General features: G+C 36.9%; 1 protein-coding gene across 2 annotated transcripts in view; it reads left to right on the top strand.

Annotated features, from left to right (window-relative positions):
- The window catches only part of LOC116526229 (melanoma inhibitory activity protein 2-like), a 31,444-nt gene extending 17,744 nt beyond the window's left edge, over window positions 1-13,700 (top strand). Inside the window, exons 5-8 of one of the 2 annotated variants that reach the window (XM_032242491.1) lie at window positions 7,697-7,819; window positions 10,093-10,151; window positions 11,684-11,918; window positions 13,092-13,700. In XM_032242491.1, coding sequence (XP_032098382.1) covers window positions 7,697-7,819; window positions 10,093-10,151; window positions 11,684-11,918; window positions 13,092-13,258 — 584 coding nt within the window. In that variant the 3' untranslated portion in view covers window positions 13,259-13,700. The remainder of the gene's footprint in view (window positions 1-7,696; window positions 7,820-10,092; window positions 10,152-11,683; window positions 11,919-13,091) is intronic. The other variant, XM_032242492.1, reaches the window with a different exon arrangement.
- Window positions 13,701-15,070: the final 1,370 nt, after the last annotated feature.

Below are 15,070 nucleotides of genomic sequence, written 5' to 3'. Positions count from 1 at the left end.
AAAATGGGGTCAAGAAGATATAGCAAATCTTAAATACGCATATGCCAAACAGCAGCTACAAAGTATGGGAAACAAAAAGTGATAGCACTGAGAGGAAAAAAGACAAATCCAGTTATAATTGGAGACTTCAACATCCCTCTCTCAGCAATTGATGGAACAACTGAAGAGAAAATTCATCAAATATATAGAAGAACTGAACATTGCCATCAGCCAACAAGACCTAATTGACATTTATGGAACAAGTTACCCAACAGCAGCAGAGTACACATGCTTTTCAAGTAGCAGTGGAACGTTTTACAAGATAGATTATATCCTGGGCCATAATGTAAAACAAACCTCAACACTTTTAAAAGAAGTGAAATAATACAGAGTATGTTCTTTGGTCACAATGCAATCATACTATAAATAATGAACTATTGATACCTGCAACAATTTGGAAGTATCTCAATCGTTGAATAAAGAAAACCAGCTTCATAAGTGTACATACTGTATTATTATTCTGTGTATATAATGTTCTAATACATTAATATTAGCTTGGCATTGTTTTGAGAGTCTCACTCCATCACCAGGCGCCAGGCTGGAGTGCAGTGGCGTGACCTCGGCCCACTGGAACCCTCACCTCCTGGGTTCAATCAATTCCCCTGCCTCAGCCTCACGAGTAGCTGGGACTACAGGCGCACACCCCCGTGCCCAGCTAATTTTTTTGTATTTTTAGTAGTGACGGGGTTTGACCATGTCGGCCAGGGTGGTCTTGATCTGTTGACCTGTGATCCGCCCGCTGCGGCCTTCCAAAGTGCTGGGATTATAGGCGTGAGCCACCGCGCCCGGCATAACATTCTTTTTTTTTGAGATGGAATCTTGCTGTGTCCCCCAGGCTGAAGTGCTGTGGTGTGATATTGGCTCACTACAACCTCTGCCTCCCGGGTTCAAACTATTCTGCCTCAGCCTCCCAAGTAGCTGGGACTACAGGTGCATGCCACCATGCCTGGCTAATTTTTGTATTATTTAATAGAGACAGGGTTTTGCCATGTTAGCCAGGCTGGTCTCGGACTTCTGACTCAAGTGAGCCATCCACTTCAGCCTCCCAAAGTGCTGGGATTGTAGGTATGAGCTACCGTACCTGGCCGTATGTAACATTCTTGAAATAACAATATAGAAATGGAAAACAGATTGGTGAATGTAAGAGTTTGCGATAGTAGTGGGGGTGGGGGATGGGTATGACTATAAAGGGGTGGCACGAGGGAGATGTTTTTGGTGATGCAATAATTCTGTATCTTCAGACTGATAGTGATTATACAGATCTACACATGCAGTAAAATGTCATAGAACTGTACACATGAGTTGTACCAATATTAATTTTCTGGCTGTTACAATACACTTTAGTTATGAAAGATGTAAACGTTGAGTAAAGGCTGTGCAGGATCTCTCTGTAGTATTTTTGCAGATTTCTGTGACTCTTTTAAAAATGTAAAAATCATCATTGTATATCCATTCACATACAGAAAAGTGTAAGTTTTAAGCATATAATGTTTTTCACAATTTGAGCACAGTGATATAACTAGCAGATAAAGGGATAGTTTTCAGTTTGGTTTTTCATCTTATAAGTTTAATAGGAAATCTTATTTATGATTTTAGCAGAAAAAAATGTTCTTGATGAATAACATAAGTAAGTTGATAATACTCACATATCATATAGTAATCAGAATTAAAATTTTAACAGAAATATGTCCTGGGAATAACCAGTTGATTATAAATTCTTTGTAAATACTAACCTGCAACAAAAATTTATGAGTGTGATTTACCTTGCTCAGCACTTAAGTCCATAAGAAAAAACACAAAAGTGTTTTCATATTTAGAATGCAAATATTATTAGATCAAAGAGACCTGGTAAGAAAGTAGTTTAAATTGTTCATATAATTCTTTTGCCAAGGTTAACTGTATAACAAAGGTGATTCTCATGAAAACTTTCAAGTTTTATGTATTGGCTTGTTTTGTCTTCACTTTTAGAAATCAAAGTGAAGTATTGTCATTTATTAAGTAGATAATGTCACTATCCTGTAGATCAGCAGTCCCTAACCTTTTTGGCACAAGGGACTGGTTTCATGAAACATAATTTTTCCATGGTGGTTGCGGGGATGAAAGCGTTCACTTCAGATCTCAGGCATTAGTTATATTCTCATAAGGAATGTGCAAGCTAGATCCCTCGCATGTGCAGTTCACAGTAGAATTCACACTCGTGTGAGAATAGAATGCCTCAGCTGATCGGACAGGAGGCAGAGCTGAGGTGGTAATGCTTGCTTGCCCCACACACCTTCTGCTGTCAGGCCAGTTCCTAACAGGCAACAGAGAGGTACCAGCCCGAAGCCCAGGGGTTAGGGATCACTGCTGCAGATGACTACATTCATTTATTCATTCATTCATTCATTTCCCTGTGTTATGGTGCTGCTAGATAAGTACTTCTAACTGTAGCTCAGGTTGGGGGATATAGTTTGAAAATTGTTGCCATAGATTTAGATAGATACAGTAGGTTAGTAGCTTTCCCAAGGAGAAGGAGTTAAAATGTTAACTCTATATTTTCAGTTCTAAATATATTTTTAGGATCTATATGCTATAGTTTGCTTCATTTTTACAAGAATTTCTACTGAACATCTTATTTGAGATGTTGGGATAAAAAGGAATAAATTATTAAAAAGGTGTGGTTATGTAATTCATTGATGAGTTAATATAATGAAATGAATGTAATACTGAAACAGTCTTTTACTACAACAGCTCAGTCCAATAGAACTTTCTGCAATGATAAAAATGTTTCATGTCTTTACTGTCCAGTGCAGTAGACATTGGGCACATGTGGCTAGTAAGTACTTAAAATATGTCTAGTATAACTTGAGAAACAGACATTTTAATTTTACTGAATTTTAATTGTCAGTTAAAGTTTATTTTATTATTTTGTTTTGTTTTGAGACAGAATCTCAATCTGTCACCCAGGCTGGAATGTAGTGGCATGAACACAGCTTACTGCAGCGTTGACCTCCTAAGCTCAAGTGATCCTCCTGCGTTAGCTTCCCAAGTAGCTGGGATTATAGGAATGCACCACTAATGCTTGACTAATTTTTAAATTTTCTGTAGAGATGGAGTCTCACTGTATTGCCCAGGCAGGTTTCAAAATCCTCGACTCAAGCAATCCTGCCATGTTGGCCTCCCAAAGTGCTGGGATTACAGACATGAGCCACTAAGCCCTCCTTGTCCTTTTTTTTTTTTTAACTTTAGTATTCTTAGTTTTAATTGTTTAAAAGAACAAGGAGTGTGTATATGGTTTTTCTTATTTTTGTTGGTTCTTTTACTGATTTGGATAATATATTTTATGTAAACAAAGCAATGAGAGTAAGCAACTATATTTTGGTGGTATAGTCATGAATTAAGTGTGGCCTTTAGCCTGGCATGTTTAAAAACTCTTTTTCTTGAAGAGCTGAACAAATAAGAGACATAGAGTGTACAGCTAAATTGATGAGAACAGTTTTGACTCTTTCCTTGAGAAACAAAAGTATGCTAAGCAGATCAAAATACCTTGGATAGCTTTGAACACATAGGCATAAATTTTTACTTTACTGTTTCTGATTTGTAGACATTTATGCTGACCATTGTCATTCTAGCTTCTGAACAGTTTTTCTGACAAGATTGATTTGGTAGAATTACAGTTTGTCTTAAGGCTCATTTTGATCTCCTTGATGAAAACTTGTAGTCTTCACATACTTAATAAGGTGTTTTAAAGTCTTGGTATATGCTTTTATCCTCTCAAAGAAAGATATTTACTTAAAGTTGTTCCCAAATTTTAGGCTACTATTTTTTTGAGAATATATATTTCTTAATCACTTTTATCTTGTATAATGATCCTTTATAAATTCTAATGATTATTTGGTTGATAAATTGCCACTGTATGCATTTTTATAAACATTAAACATCTGTGTTTACTTTGTCAGTCTTCCAGAAGAGACTAGGTTGAGGAGAGATTAAGATCTAGGGACAAATATAGACAACTTTTTGAAAATGTTTGCTTTGAATGAAAAAGAGATGAGATAGTACCTGGAGGAAGAAACACTTTGTTTTTTAAAGATGGTTAATATTATAACATTTATTTGCTGATAGGAATAATTCAGGCTAGAAGGAGAAATTAATGATGTTTGGGTGAGAACTCAAACATTAGTAAAGTGTAGTATGATTATAGGGCATTGTTAAAAAAGCATCAGTTTGAAATTTATCGTCATAAATTTGAATGAGACCAGTCAACACTCTATTTTTATTGTAATCATAACCATAAGCTTAATTTATCATCAGATATTGATAAAACTATAAAATTTGTGTCAGACTAAATGCCACTTACTAATCATTCTAACACTCTTAAGAGTGTTATTCTGTTATTCCCATACAGATGATGAAACAAAAGCACAGAAAGGTGGAGTAACTTGGTGAACATGACACATTGAGATATTATAGCACAGTCCTGGATATCAGCTTTGGGAATTTACATATTAATATTTGCTTCAGATATATATGTGTGTTTTTTGTATGTAAATGTGTAAATGAAACATAGAAAGCACACTATATAAATTAGTTGAACACTAATTACATTTCCTTTCCTGGGCATAATACCTTCCTTTCCTAGAGGCAGCAACTCATGAATTTAGTATGTGTAAACTTTCAGTTCAAATAATGATTTTTAAAAAAGTAAAGTTCTGTTTTATCAAATTCCCTTATTAGCATTACAGACTTGATTTCTTTCCATGTTAATATATATAGAGTTTATTACTTTAATTGTGGTATAGTATTTCAATATATAAGAAATCACAGTATATTTATTGAGTTCTGTTGGTGAGCATTTAGAGTGTCTCTCGTGTTTTACCATTACTAACAATGCTGCAGCTAACACCCTTTTTGTATGTATGTTCTTTCAAGATGAGTCCAGGAAATGGAATTGCTAGGATATGCATATTATTTGTTTAATTTTAATTTTTTGAGACAGGGTCTTGCTTTGTCACCCAGGCTGGGGTGCAGTGATGTGATCTTGGCTAACTGCAACCTCAGCCACCTGGGTTCAAGCGATTCTTGTGTCTCAGCGTCCTGGGTAGCTGGGATCACAGGTCTGTGCCACCATGCCCAGCTAATTTTTTGTGTGTTTTTAGGAGAGATGGGATTTCACCATATTGGCCAGGCAGTCTCGAACTCTTGGCCTCAAGCAGTCCACCTGCTTTGGCCTCCTAAAGTGCTGGGATTATAGGCATGAACCACCGCACCTGGCCTATTTTTGGTTTTAATAGATATCTCTCCATCGTCCTCAGCAGAAGCCGTGGATGAAATATGTGAGAGTAGCCGATTTCTACAGTATACTTATTCCCACTCCTTATTCATTTTTTCTTCTGTTTTTTTCTTCTTCCATTCTTTCTTTCTAATCATCTCTTCTATTATAAGGGTGATAAAAAACAAAAGTATGAAAGCAAAAAAGAAAGGGACCTTTCATGTCCTTATTTTCCATAGTTCATTTCAGTCCTTCATTGGTTATATGCTTTCCGCATAGCTGTGTCATATTATGTGTATGTATATATGTGCATATGAGTGTGTGTGTGTGTGTGTGTGTGTGTGCGCGCGTGTGTATGTGCATTTGACTAGAATACCCGTGATTACTTGTTAATCTTTTCTTTCAGGGCAAGCTTTACTGCGTCTGACTCCATTTCTGATTCCTGCAATCAGAAGTAGATAGGCTACCTCTTATGTGTATTTCCTTTTATTAAGCCATTAATTACATTGTGTTTCTATGACAATTAGACTATAAGGGCATAGACTGTATCAAGACCAACACTGTATTGTTTGTGCCTGACACATACTAGGCCCTGGTAAGATTTAAGGAATGAATTGTTTTTGCCAGTGGAGGGCAACATAGCCATGTAGTTTATGAAGTAGTACATTTGTAACAAAATTTTTTATTTCTGAGGTTGTCGATGTGTGGGGATATAATTTAGAAGCAAAATAATTATGTGGCATCTTGAGACCTGATTTAAAAAGAGTTGATCTTCAGGTTTCTTTATTTCATCCCCTTGCCCAGTTTCCCATTTAATTAATCCTGTGTTTGAAGTAGAAAGGGAAAACTCAGTTTAGATCGCAGTGGTTGGTATTGACCTTTTCTTTCATTAGGCTAACTCAAACCCCTTGAAACAGCTCCTCCCTGAGATTTTGAAAGGGAGCGTAAATGAGCCTTCAAGCTATCTGGATCTTTCTCTCCTCTGTCACATCCACTGACCATTGGGAGCTCATTAAATATAATTTTCTTTATTGACTCTGGTTGGTGCCAGGTGGTTTCTTTGGTTTTGTGTAGGAGAGATGATGTGTCAATAAGGTCCCCTATGGCAGAGTCAGAGGAGAAGTGACATATCTAACAATGATTCTATAAAGTCAGTCATTAGAGGCAATTTGGGGTTGTTAATCTATAATTGTAAAAGGACAGGGGAAAGTTACACTATTCACCTTCTTGGATGTTCTCCTTATTTTTGGAGTTGGGCATATGCATATCCAGTCTAGCAGTCTGCCATCACCTCTCAAGAATGAGATAGACTACCTATACTTTTTCAAGAGTGATGAGTTCCACCAGGACCCAGGAATTATTAAACAGCAATTACTTTTGCACCAACCTAATACCATATTGTTATAAATCGCCCCTGTGGACAAAGGAGGGTGGCTATAGAAGCACCTGAGATAGTCGGTGTCCAAATTTGTGTCTCTCCAGATGTTCTTCATTTCAGCAGTCAGAAACTTTTACTGTCTGTTGAGTCAGAGAGATCTTTCCCTTTAGTTTTTTTAAAATTTATTTTCATTTAATTAATTTTTTATTTTGAGACGGAGTATCACTCTGTCACCCAGGCTGGAGTGCAGTGGCATGATCTTGGCTCACTGCAACCTCTGCCCCTCTAGGTGTTCAGGTGATTCTCTTGCTTCAGGCTCCTAAGTAGCTGGGATTGCAGGCATGTGGCACCATGCCTGGCTAATTTTTGTATCTTTAGTAGAGACAGGGTTTCACCATGTTGGCCAGGCTGGTCTTGAACTCCTAACCTCAGGTGATCTGCCTCCTCGGCTTCCCAAAGTTCTGGGATTATAGGTGTGAGCCACTGCACCCGTCTCTTTCCATTTGGTTTGGAATAGATATTAAATTTCAAAATGTCAATATTACTAAAAGTTTGACAATGATGACCTTTGAATGATGCTCTTTCTGCTTTGATGACAGATTATCACCTGTTCTGCTAAATTTCTTGCTGTGCTTAAAACATTTTTTCCTTTTTATTTTTTTCCTTATTAGCTGTCTCTTGGGTCTTTTTTGATATATTGATGTATTTACTTCCATCCATTATTATTAAAATTGAAAGTTAAATGAATTCACTTATATGTATAAAACTAAATTCTGTTTTCACATATTCTAATTTACACAGTCATTGAAACTTTCAGAGTCCAAAGTAACAAATTATGCTGTGTTTACTATGAAAGTTATTGCTATAATAAAATATGCAGTTCTTCTGAAATTGTTTACTGTTGTCAACCAAGAAGATGAATTTAAGTTTTATAATGGAGGTCAAATGTATAAGTTCAATACATTAAACTTAAGTAAACTTGATTTATATTTATATTAATGAAAACATTTAAAAAACTTATTTTCAAGGACAATTGTATCCTGATTCAGCTCTTCCTCCACAAAGGCAAGACAGATTTTATTCTAATTCTGGTAGACTGTCTGGACCAGCAGAACTCAGAAGTTTTAATATGCCTTCTTTGGATAAAATGGGTAAGAAGTACTTTGTGTTTTTCTTCTTTAAAAATTTTGGTGTCATACTAAAGAATTGGAAGCTAGATTAAAGGCCAATATAATTGCTATCTCTGGTAGTTCTAAGGCCAAAATCTCTTTCCTGAAAAGATCCTGGTTTTATGTTTCTTGTTATATTGTACACAGACGTGGCATCCAAATATATGTTCGTGGGTTGGTTTGAGCACCATGGTAATAGGTTTACTCCTTATATCTATGATGATAAATTTTACTCTGTTCTGTGACTAATTTTCTAATTTTTCTAGTCCACTTACACATGTTCTGTTTAGTAATCAGGGAAATAAGGCAAACAAGTGTGAATGGATACATAAAAATCCACCAGAAAACAATTTAGATGCATGCTCTGTTGATATTTTAATCAGTTATATTATTTAAACATTTCATACTTAGATATAACTAACATATACTGAGCAGTCTACTATTTATAGGCTCTCTTTTGCTTAAACTACCTCACAGCAACCCATTAAAGTTGGGGAATAGATGTATGCAGTGTATCAACCAGAAGTACAGAACATTAAGAAAATAAAAAAAAAATTTTTTAAGTCAAGAGTTAAAGTAAATGTATTGGAAAAGGTTTCCTTAGGAAAGAACATGTATTTGAAAGAGAGAGTATTATCCAGTGGAAATAGTTTACTATTCCAGAAAATAAATATTTTGTTATTTAAAAAATATTAAAGGAAAAAATATATGTATAGAGAGAGGGAGAGAGTGTGCACGAGCGAGCATGTGCCCTGCTCTGTCATCCAGGCTGAATGCAGTGCTATGATCTCAGCTCATCACAACCTCGACCTCCTGGCTCAAGCGATCCTCCTACCTCAACCACTTGAATAGCTGGGACTACAGGAGTGCGCCACCACACATGGCTAATTTTTTCTATTTTTTGTAGAGATGAGATTTCGCCATGTTGCTGAGGTTGGTCTTGAACTCCTGGGCTCAAGCGATCCACCTCTCTCGGCCTCCCAAAGTGTTGGGATTACAGGCATGAGACACCTTGTCTAGCCTAGAAAATCAGTATTTTATTTTATTTATTATTTTTCAGACAGAGTCACACTCTGTTGCCCAGACTGGAGTGCAGTGGCACCATCTTGGCTCCACCGCAACCTCCACCTCCTGGATTCAAGTGGTTCTCCTGCCTCAGCCTCCTGGGTATCTGGGACTACAGGTACCCACCACCACTCCCAGCTAATTTTTTGTATTTTTAGCAGAGGGGTTTCACCATGTTGGCCAGGCTGGTCTCCAACTCCTGACCTCAAGTAATCTGCCCTCTTTGGCCTCCCTAAGTGCTGGGATTATAGGCATGAGCCACTGTGCCTGGCCAGAAAATCAGATTGTAAGACTATAAAAATAACAAGCAAAGAAAGCAGTCCCAAGGTCTTACAGAATTATAATTAATTCTTTCTGTTTGGTTTTAGAAATTGTATTCCCACCATTAAATCAGGTTTAATGGAATGAAAGTAATGTGAGATTAAACATTCATTTCTATGCGATTTAAAAATTTTTACATCTGTCAGTTTTTTAATACTGGTTGATCAATACCTAATTTGGCATAATAATTTTTAAGTGCTACTGTTCGTAGTTGAATATTTCAGTGTTGTGAAGCACATGTGAAAAATGACCAGTAAGACAAGGATATTGATAACTGGCTGAAGTCATGGACTTTGGAGTCTAGTTAATTGGGGAAGGAAGTGAGGGAGGAAACTCACTGGTAAGAGTAGTGGAAGCATCAGTGACTTCCAAGGACAGATGTAGTGAGAGTTACTAAATGAGAAAGCTGGAAGAGGAGAGGTAGTTGTGGTCAGAGGGGATTGCAGTTCTTGATGATAACAAATTGGGAACAGTAGCTAAATTCCAATGGCTAGTCTCTCTTAATGGAGGAATAAGGAAGGAAAGAAGACGGGGAGGAAGGAGAAGAGGATGGGAGAGAAAAATGAAAGGAGGGAGGGGGAAAAGAAGGAAGGAGAGACATGCCTCCTCCCAGGTGTCTTCTTAGCATGCTGCAGCAGCACAATTGCTTAGGAAGAGAATCACTGCCACATGCCACTGCAGAACTCTGAGTCTGCCAGAATTTCTAGGAAACTCAAGCTGTTCTTGTGGTCCCAATATGCCATGTTGGTGTCCAGCTGGTTTATGTGCCAACAAGGGGAGTGGGAAAAATACCAGTTTTGTGATCTGGAAATACTATAGGAATGAAGTGATTAATCACATACATTTCATGGTTTAACTTTTATGTCTAGATGGGTCAGTGCCTTCAGAAATGGAATCCAGTAGAAATGATACCAAAGATGATCTTGGTGTAAGTATTGAAAGTGGAATTGTATCCATGTATTCACTTGCCCTGGCTACAGTGCAGTGGCACCATCTTGGCTCACTGCAAATTCCGCCTCCTGAGTTCAAGCAATTTTCCTGCCTCAGCTTCCTGAGTAGCTGGGGTTATAGGCATGCGCCACCATGCCTGGCTAATTTTTGTATTTTTTTTTTTTAGTAGAGGTGGGGTTTTACCATGTTGGCCAGGCTGGTCTTGAATTCCTGACCTCAGAATATCCGCCTGCCTCAGCCTCCCAAAGTGCTGGCATTACAGGTGTGAGCCACCTGAGTCTTCTAATCTTATGGTTTACTGGAACATAAATATAGCTAATAATCTAGATTTTGATACAAAGCTGATTTTCTCTTTTTGACTAATAAACTTTCTTTTTTTTTTTTTTTGTTTCTGAGATGGAGCTTCACTCTTGTTGCCCAGGTTGGAGTACAGTGGCGCGATCTCAGCTCACCACAATCTCTGCCTCCCGGGTTCAAGCAACTCTCCTGCCTCAGCTTCCCAGCTAGCTAGGATTACAGGCATGCGCCACTACACTCAGCTAATTTTGTATTTTTAGTAGAGATGGGGTTTCTCCATGTTGGTCAGGCTGATCTTGAACTCCCAACCTCAGGTGATCCTGCCCGCCTTGGCCTCCCATAGTGCTGGGATTACAGGCATGAGCCACTGCCTCTGGCCGACTAATAATACTTTCTACCTGACATTAAAGTTATTTCTTTTGTAGATTGTAAGCTATGGTGATAAAATACAATTTGCAGACTAGGAGTTTGAGTTAGTTTAGTAGTTAAACAAGATTTTATATTCCCCCCACCTTGGATTTTTATTTGAATATTTTAAAGTATATTTTTGTGAATTAAAATATTGATTTTTGGAAAATATAAACATAGACATCTTGTATTTTCTTTTTTCCCAGTATATATTTGATAAAAGAATATATATTTTGGTGCTCTTGGGCTATATTTCTGCTTTATCTTTAGCCAGAATACTACTTTGTTGGTTAAAACTGTTTTCTGTTGACTTAATAAAATATTTGTGATAGCCAAAGTGTGATAGCTGATATATTAATGTGGAAAGCTGTTTGAATCTTTCTCTAGAGCTTTCGAAGACTATCATGGGGCCGGGTGCGGTGTCTCACGCCTATAATCCCAGCACTTTGGGAGGCCGAGGCGGGTGGATCACGAGGTCAAGAGATTGAGACCATCCTGGTCAACATGGTGAAACCCCGTCTCTACTAAAAATACAAAAATTAGCTGGGCATGGTGGCGCGGCCTGTAGTCCCAGCTACTCGGGAGGCTAAGGTAGGAGAATTGCTTGAACCCAGGAGGCGGAGGTTGCCGTGAGCCGAGATCGCGCCATTGCACTCCAGCCTGGGTATACAAGAGCGAAACTCCGTCTCAAAAAAAAAGAAGACGACTGTCATAGAATGCTTTCTGTCTCTAAGCTTGAGATTTTCAAGAAAACGATTGCAAATTTTTCTGTTTTAGTGACTACCATATGTCAATTTATTATAGAATTTAAACGTGCCTGATGCATCTCTCCCCGCTGAAAATGAAGCAGCTGTCCCTGGCTTTGTTCCTTCACCTCTTGCTCCAATGAGAGGTCCATTGTTTCCAGTGGATACAAGGGGCCCCTTCGTGAGAAGAGGACCTCCTTTCCCCCTACCTCCTCCAGGAACCATGTTTGGAGCTTCTCGAGATTATTTTCCACCAAGGGATTTCCCAGGTCCACCACATGCTCCATTTGCAAGTATGCTTGTTTTGTAAAAAAAAATTTTTTTAAGTTCAGTATATGTTTTACTAATCAGAGATATTTTACTATCTGTTCATGTAGTAACACAGTGGAGGAAAAATTTTTCTAGCATTCTGTGAATATAACATTACTTTTCCAAACTGGGAAGGCAGCCAGCCATAAGTGGACTATAATGAGGTTTCAACTTGATTCATCTTAATAATATAGAATTATTTCTGTATTTTGGTAGTCAAAAAAATAATTGAGGTTTTGCAGGTCTTATGATAGAACTAAAATTATCTGTATCTTATTTGGTAGCAACTGGTTATTCTGGCAGTTAGCTAAACTATTTAAAATTTATATTCTAGCATTAAAATTACTAAGTTATTTTTAAAAGTCTTTTTCATAAGTAGTTCTGATGTAGTCATACTTATTTAAAACTTAAAATGTATTTATTATGTTTGACCTAATTGTTGGATTTATTGAATTCTTTTAAAGCTTCACATAAGAAAAAGGGAATAGTATCTTCCTTTATTTTTATACTTTACCGTTTTGAACTATACGGTTCTGTAGAATTAATATGTAGTTACCAAATTCTAGGCTTTGCCAATGAATGTCTCATGTAGTCATTCCTTCCCTTGTTTCTCCTCTCTTTTTAAAGTTTAAAGTGAATTAAAATGAATTTTGTTTGGGGGGATTTTAAGGTGGTCTTTGATATAACTGGAAATGTTTTAGTATAATATCAAATCAGAATTGGGACTCAGTGATATAACTGGAAACGTTTTAGTATAACATCAAATGAGAATTGGAAATCAATGATGTAAATTTTAAGTTTGGTGAAAATTATATTACGTGAAAATGTATTTTTGAGAAGGACTTTGATAACGAAAGAAAAAGTTATTCTTACAGTAGGTTTTCTATATTTTGAAATAATTCCTCTTTTTTGAAAAAAACAGGTATTAAGATAGGACAAAAATTACATAAAAATTAATATTTTCTTTACTCATCTGTGTTTGAAGAGGAACATTTTTCTCAATGTTGTAAAAATTAATATGTTAGATCAAGTAATTATTCTGTGGTCAATTTTCAAATAAAAGAATAGGTAATGGAAATTATAAACTTAATGATTTATTAGTGCACAGTATAGGTTCTTAAAGTTAAAAAATGTGTTTTACCAATCTCTTTGAACAGTGAGAAATGTCTATCCACCGAGGGGTTTTCCTCCTTACCTTCCCCCAAGACCTGGATTTTTACCCCCACCCCCACATTCTGAAGGTAGAAGTGAGTTCCCTTCAGGGTTGATTCCGCCTTCAAATGAGCCTGCTCCTGAACACCCAGAACCACAGCGAGAAACCTGACAATATTTTCGCTCTCTTCAAAAGTAATTTTGACTGATCTCATTTTCAGTTTAAGTAACTGCTGTTACTTAAGTGATTACACGTTTGCTCAAATTGAAGCTTAATGGAATTATTATTCTCAGGATAGTATTTTGTAAATAAAGATGATTTAAATATAAATCTTATGAGTAAATTATTTCCGTTTTATTTTATTCTACATAGTATAACTATTTTAATTTGGTTAACTAATCCACTATTATATAAACAACAGTCGGAGTTTTATATATGTAATCTTGCAGGTGGGGAGGCTTTAAATTCTAAGAGCTGTGTCTTTATGCCAAGAACTGTATTTACTGTGGTTGTAGACAAATGTGAAAGTAACTTTATGCTTAATTAAATAAATTTTAGTTGATTTAAAGATTTGTTTGGCAATAATAATAAAGTCAGCTAGTTTTTCTGTAAATATGGCTCAATTAATTAACTTTTTTATTTTTACCAATAACTTTGAGGTACCAAACTAAAACTTACATGGGTCTTTCTTCAATCATGTTATGAAAAATTTGCCTTCTTTCTTGTAAATAGACGTGAATGGCCCAAAGCAACAAATTAATACACTTTTAAAAGTTAAAATTGATTATATTTTATTTTTTCATTTCTTATTTTTTTAATTTTTATTTAATTAATTTATTTTACTTTAAGTGCATACTATATCTAGCATTTCTCACCATGTTATCGTCCCCACCCTCCCCTCCCTCCCCACGCCCAGCTGCCCCCAGTGTGTGATGCTCCTCTTCCTGAGTCCATGTGTTCTTGTTGTTCGACACCCTCCTATGAGTGAGAACATACGGTGTTTGGCTTTCTGTTCTTGTGTCAGTTTGCTGAGAATGATGGTTTCCAGATTCATACAAGTCCCTACAAAGGACACGAACTCATCGTTTTTTGTGGCTGTGTAGTATTCCATGGTGTATATGTACCACATTTTCTTTGTCCAGTCTATCATTGATGGGTATTTGGGTTGGTTCCAGGTCTTTGCTGTTGTACACAGGGCTGCAGTGAACATATGTGTGCATGTATCTTTTTTTTTTTTTTTTGGGGATGGAGTTTCGCTCTTGTTACCCAGGCTGGAGTGCAATGGCGTGATCTCCGCTCACCGCAACCTCCGCCTCCTGGGTTCAGGCAATTCTCCTGCCTCAGCCTCCTGAGTAGCTGGGATTACAGGCACGCGCCACCATGCCCAGCTAATTTTTTTTTGTATTTTTAGTAGAGACGGGGTTTCACCACGTTGACCAGGATGGTCTCGATCTCTTGACCTCGTGATCCACCCACCTCGGCCTCCCAAAGTGCTGGGATTACAGGCGTGAGCCATCACGCCCGGCTGTATCTTTATAGTAGAACAATTTATAGTTCTTTGGGTATATCCCCAAAAATTGATTACATTTTAAAGAAAACCAGGACATTATCTAATGGTGAATTTCAGAATTTTGATCTTCTTAGTTTTGTATTCACTGAGTTCCTTGCACAGTTTCTTTCTTGCTATTTTTTCCCCTCTTCTTTTGTAAGATACTTAACTGTTTTCTGTGGGGAATATTGAGATTTCCCACAGGATAACTGTAGCGAGTGATGTGTCAACATTTTGAGCTTTGGACTCAATATGTTTTGTGCTTCCCTAAATCAGATTTGTAGGTCATTAATGGGCTTCTTGCACATCAATATGATTACAGAAGGAAAGGCAATGAAGCATAACAAATATCATGATACTTATGTTGACCAGTTGGTTGTTTTAGTTTTAAATTTTTTTTTCAGTGCCAAAAGATAGAAGATTAAATATTCTTT

The sequence above is a fragment of the Sapajus apella genome, unplaced genomic scaffold (genome assembly GCF_009761245.1).
Source record: "Sapajus apella isolate SASKATOON/1434 unplaced genomic scaffold, GSC_monkey_1.0 scaffold50, whole genome shotgun sequence".
In the NCBI taxonomy this organism is placed as follows: domain Eukaryota; kingdom Metazoa; phylum Chordata; class Mammalia; order Primates; family Cebidae; genus Sapajus; species Sapajus apella.
Note: the sequence above shows the minus strand (reverse complement) of the source record. Positions and strands in the feature narration are given on the sequence as shown.